We start from the raw sequence: 6,000 nt of genomic DNA on the forward strand, positions 1-6,000 counted from the left end.
ATATTAGAACTGGGTCTTTTTAAAGATTTTATTTATTTATTTGAGAGGCAGAGTTACAGACAGAGAAAGGGAGAGACAGAGAGAGAGGTCTTCCATTCACTGGTTTTACTCCCCAGATGGCTGCAACAGCTAGAGCTGGGCTGATCCGAAGCCAGGAGCCAGGAACTTCTGGGTCTCCCAAGTGGGCACAGGGGTCCAAGCACTTGGGCCGTCTTGCACTGCTTTCCCATGTCATAAGCAGGGAGCTAGATTGGAAGTGGAGTAGCTGGGACTCAAACTAACGCCCATATGGGATGCCAGAAACACAGGCAGAGGCTTAACCTACTACTCTACAGCACCAGGTCCATCACTGTGTCTTTAAAGAATCAGCAGAGATAGCAAGCAGACAGACTATTTAAAAGTAAAGAGGTAGAAAATGAAATTGTTTATTTGGAGAATAGCATGAAGTTACTTGTGAGTGGAGCTTATGTGTGAGTGGATAAGATAGAAAAAAAATTAACATTAAAGAATTCATTAAAATGAAATTATGGGGGCTGGTATTGTGTAATGGGCAGCCCATATGGGCACTGGTTTGCTTCCCAGCTGCTCTATTTCTGATCTACCTCCCTGCTAGTGACCTGGGAAAAGCAGTGACGGATGGCCCAAATCCTTGGGTTCCAGCCACCCATGTGGGAGGCCTGGATGAAACTCCTGGCCCCTGGCTTCTACAACAATCTGGGGAATGAGCCAGCAGATGGAATATTCTCTCCCTACCTCCATCTCTCTGTAACTCTGATTTTCAAAATAAATAAATCTTTAGGGGCCAGCACTGTGGCCTGCCAGTTAAAGCTGCTGCCTGCTGCGTCCAATAGGGGTACTGGTTTGAGTCCTGGCTGCTCTATTTCCAGTCCAGCTCCCTGCTCCTGGGAAGGCAACAGAAGATGGCTTGAGTGCTTGGGCCTCTGCACCTATGTGGGAGACCTGGATGAAGCTCCTAGCTCTTGGCTCCAGCCTGGCCTGCCCTGGCCATCATGGCCATTTGAGGGGAGAACCAGTAGATGGAAGATCTCTCTGTTGCTTGCCCTCTCTCTCTCTGCCTCACCATCTCTAAATCTGCCTTTCAAATAAATAAATTTTAAAAATAAGTAAATAAATAAATCTTTAAAATACAAGTGGAATTATGGTGTAAAATGGCCAGATTGTGAAGGCCTCACATATATATTAGTATGTCAGATGTGCTATCATTTTTCAAGAAAGTATTGGTTTTTAGAAGAGGAGTGGTATTGTTAGATTTGCTGCTTGGGAAAATAATTTTTGTCACAATGTAGAATACAGATTTGATAGTGGTTATGCCAGAGGTATACATCTCAGTTAAGAGGCTGTTGCAGTAGTCAAAGAAAGAAGGAACTAAAATTAGAATGAAGAGTGAGGGCTAAGAAACCTGCTTTGTAAAAGATGATTTAATTTTCTGTCAAAGAGATATAAAATTACCAGAGAAATAAATCAGTTTCTTGGGAGAAAAAAAGAGGCATTATTTGTGTGTGCATTTGATTTACTTCTTTAGAAAGTTGTTCTTAAATTCCCCAGAACTAAAAACCAATGAGAAAAGATTTTTACTTTGGTTTGTAAGTTCTGCTGTATATTAAAATTGTCACTAATTTTAACTCAAGAAATTAGAGAAGGCATACTTTAAATTTATCAAAATAATCATGTTAATTATAGCACTATATTGTTTTTTAAAAAAAGATTTATTTATTTTTCAAAAAGTTAGAGAGAGAGAGGGAGACACAAAGATCTGCTGGTTTATTCCCCAGATGGCCACGTTGGCCAGTAGTGTGCCGGGCCTAAGCCAGGAGTCAGGAGCTTTATGTGGGTTTCCCCAGTGGGTGGCAGGGGCCCAAGCACCTGGGCCATCCTCTGCTGCTTTCCCAGATAGTAGAGACCTGGATCAGAAGTGGAGCAGCTGGGATGCAACCTGGTGCCCATATGAGATGCCGGTATTGAAGGCAGCAGCCACAATGCCACAATGCCGGCCCGGTTTCTCTTAATTTTTAAATCAGTCTTGATTTTTTGTGTTTGATTTTTTTTTTTTTTTAATTTTCTCATGAGATGTGTTTCTGAGTACATAGTGCATCACAGGCAGTGGCTTTACCTGCTACACCACAGCACAGGTCTGTTTATGTCATTTAAAATCTCTTATCAGGTGGGCAGCAATATCCCTATTTGTGCATCAGGAAACTATACCCCAAGGTCACACAGGTAATAAGTGGCAGAATCAGGATTTACTTTTTGATCTATCAAGCTTTGAAACTCATGCATTTGGGACAGGCACCATGGCCTAGCAGGTAGAACCACCGTCTGCAGCACTGGCGTCCCATATGGGCACCGGTTTGAGTCCTGGCTGCTTCACTTCCCATCCAGCTCCCTGCTAATGGCCTGGGAAAGCAGTGGAAGATGGCCCAGGTGCTTGGACCCCTGCACCTGTGTGGGAGACCTGGTGGAAGCTCCTGGCTCCTGGATTCAGTCTGGCTTAGCTCTTGCCCTTGTGGCCATTTGGGGAATAAGCCAACGAATGGAAGCTCTCTCTCTCTCCCTCTCCGTAACTCTGCCTTTCAAATAAATAAATCTTTAAAAAGGAAGGACAGAAGGAAGGGAGGGAGGGAGGGAGGGAGGAAGGAAGACATTTAACTTTGTATGTTATATAGAATATATAATATTCTATTATAGTTTGTTAGAATATGCTTGTAACTGAAGTAGTTGCTCTGAATTATTTTTAAAAATAATTTTTCTATAATTCCTTTTTAATTACTAATGATTTTGAACACCTATGCTTTTCTAGAAAGTAATGAATAGGTGACTGTTTACATTTGCCATTAAATTTATAAGCAAATTTATGATAATTATGAAATAGAAATTCACTTTGAAGAACAAAATAAGATTTTTGTATAAAATACAGCCTAGTTTACTGAACTATATTGAAGCATTTTTTTTAAAGATTTATTTTATTTATTTGAAAGAGTTACAGAGAGTGGTAGATTCAGAGAGAGAGAGAGAGGTCGTCCATCTGCTGATTCACTCCCCAAATGGCCTCAATGGCCAGAGCTGAGCTTATCCAAAGCCAGGAGCCAGGAGCCAGGAGTCAGGAACTTCTTCTGGGTCTCCCACATGGGTGCAGGGACCAAGGACTTGGGCCATTCTCTGCCACTTTCCTAGGCCATAGCAGAGAGCTGGATCGGAAGTGGAGAAACCAGGCCTCGAACCAGTTCCCATATGGGATGCCGCACTGCACACAGCAGCTTTACCCACTATGCCATGGCATTGGCCCCATGTTTCTACAAGTTTTAAACATTTTATATTTGTTTTATTATAATGTGAGTGTATAATTAGAAACAAAAATAATAATGTATATATTAAGTGCAGCTTTTTACTAAATCAGGTAGATATTAATTTATAATCCTATGTTGGGAATTTAGTATTACAAATATTATATTTTGAATTTGTTCAGTTTTTCTCAAATTCTGATTTCTTTCCCCTCTTCTCCCACCCATTGACTCATCTACCAAGTCAAAATGTCTTACTTTAAAAGTACTGGTTGGAAAATAATGGACTGTATGAGAAACCTTGATTTCCCATAACTTTGTTTTTGGTTTCCCTTCTTTACATAGATTTCTATGGAAAGCCACTGCCTCCCCTGGCTGTGCGACAGAGACCTAACAGCGATGTTCATGACGTGATCTCATAACCAAGTCATATGGATTGGCTCTCCTACTATCAGCAAGGTGCACTCGAACTTTCTCCTTTCTCAGAAGAAAAACTTTGAGTGTTAATGGCTGGGGCAAGATAACCATAATGATGAGGAGATTAATAATGAGGAGTTTAATAGCAAAGATTAATAGCAAAGGATCTGACCTGATATTTGACTTCTCTACATTCTTCATGTTAAAACAGAAAGGAAACAGAATGACAAATAGATGGGTGTGAGCAGTTGGACCAACTTAAACAAGATCTAGTGTTGACCTTTTGGTTTACACATCATCACTCTTGGGCATATTCCTGAAGGAAAACATCTTCAGAAATAGAGCCAGTGGACTCTGCATATTTTCTTTACTATTTGTTTAATAGTTTGTAATTTCTATATATTAAGCATTTTTGTAAGATGTGTGCACAGGAGAACTGGGAACTCATAAACTAAATTTTTAACTATTTTTATATTTTTCTAAAACCTTGTTTAGGAATTGTAATTGCTATTATATTGATTTTGCACTTTTCTTAGATGGTTTCTTTAAATTGTATCTGGAAAATAGAATTAATTTATTTGCCAGATCATGAATAGTCCTCCTACAAACAGGATATATTATGTGGCTTGAAGTATGTTTTATAATGACATGGTTCCTAAAGTGTACATCCAAATTTGACCTCATTTTTAAAATGATATCTTTTTATAAAAGCGGATTTTGAGATGTTTATTCTACCAAATTATGTAATTTGAAAGAAATACCCAAGAACAGAGTTCAGTTTTGTTATTGTTATTTTGTTTGTTTTCTTTCTTGATGAGCTCAATAAATAAAAGGGACTTGAAATACCTTTTTCACGTAAATTTTTTAATATTAATAAAAATATGTTCTATGCGATATTGAAAGTCCCAGTAAACTCTCATTTTAAGGGCTAGAATTTTTAGAGATGAAGGTGCTCCCTGTCACTCTTTTGTTCTGTCAGAGATGTACAGTGCCACTTTAGGTTATTCTCTATCATGTCTTGAAGTTAAAGGCAAAAAGACTGAAAAAGCTACTGTAGATGTAAAGACATGTTTTACCACAAATGGCTTGGGTATCAAAGTAATAAGAATATACATGTTCGTTCAAACTTAAATTTTGTAAAGAATTTTAAAATAATTTTTCAATTTAAAGTAACACTTCTCTTACAGCAAGATTGGCATTCATAGAGTTCTTTATTCATTTGTCATTTAAATAAACTTTCAGATGTGTATTTTGAGTCATAGATTGATAATGTTCAGTTTAATTAAAAGTATATCAAAGTAAAAATGCAATAAACAGAACAGTTTTTATATAACCTTGCTAAGATTGGTGCTTTGGGTACCTTGTACTGACAACAGATCAACTACATTTGATAGTAACATTAATATTAAGTATGTCTAACACATTTTAATGATTACTTTTAAGATTTTTGTTTTAGAGCATCATTTTATTCACATTTTTTAACTCACTGAATGTTATTAATCAGGTAACTTATTACAACAGTCTGCATTGTTTAGATTCTTGGAGCTTGCACATGGGACCTACCTAGCATACTAAGTGAAAACCAATCTACAGCAGATAAAAATTCATAACAACTAAAACTTGATAGGAGGGTGAAATGTGAGGAAAAATACTACAGGAAGACAGGATGTATTTTCAGAAAGGGATTTTAGAGGATAAATTGCCCATTTTTCTGGTTTCTTTTGTACTATTTACATATTAATTTTTGACACTAAATTCATACTTCTGTCATCTTTGTAATACTCACCTAGTTTGAGAGTGTTTTTTAAAATCTTTGTTTCCTACCAGTATTTACTGTAGTATACAGTAATTACTGACTCCATCTTTGAAAATAAAAATGATTTTTAAATTAAATATATAATAAAATTAATGTTTTATGTAGCTCACTCAAAACATAATTTTTATTATTAAAGCATTATGAATATACTTTCTAAGGTATTTTGTAAATCCAGGTGGATTTTAATAATTAAATGCCTATTTTGTAATATGCTGCATTTTTATTCTTAATCATCCTGAATTATGGGATTTTCATACAATAAAAATAATTTATATTATTATGCTGTTTCTTTTCATTTGGTGAATTTAAATGACTTCCTTTGTATAATAACATAGGTAAAGGTTTTTAATATGACTGTTGAAAGAATGTAAATCAGTATATTAAAATAATGCATTGTCATTTCATGTGCATTTTATTATTTTTATGTTTTCATATATGTGGAAAAGAATGATTTTAAAGACAGCTAAA

General features: G+C 36.4%; 1 protein-coding gene across 3 annotated transcripts in view; it reads left to right on the plus strand.

Moving 5' to 3' along the window:
- Positions 1–5,741, plus strand: part of ARL13B (ADP ribosylation factor like GTPase 13B) — a 94,553-nt gene extending 88,812 nt beyond the window's left edge. For all 3 annotated transcript variants that reach the window (XM_062206700.1, XM_062206697.1, XM_062206698.1), the window contains one exon: positions 3,645–5,741. In XM_062206700.1, coding sequence (XP_062062684.1) covers positions 3,645–3,721 — 77 coding nt within the window. In that variant the 3' untranslated portion in view covers positions 3,722–5,741. The remainder of the gene's footprint in view (positions 1–3,644) is intronic.
- Positions 5,742–6,000: the final 259 nt, after the last annotated feature.

Source organism: Lepus europaeus, chromosome 2 (assembly GCF_033115175.1).
Source record: "Lepus europaeus isolate LE1 chromosome 2, mLepTim1.pri, whole genome shotgun sequence".
Classification (NCBI taxonomy): domain Eukaryota; kingdom Metazoa; phylum Chordata; class Mammalia; order Lagomorpha; family Leporidae; genus Lepus; species Lepus europaeus.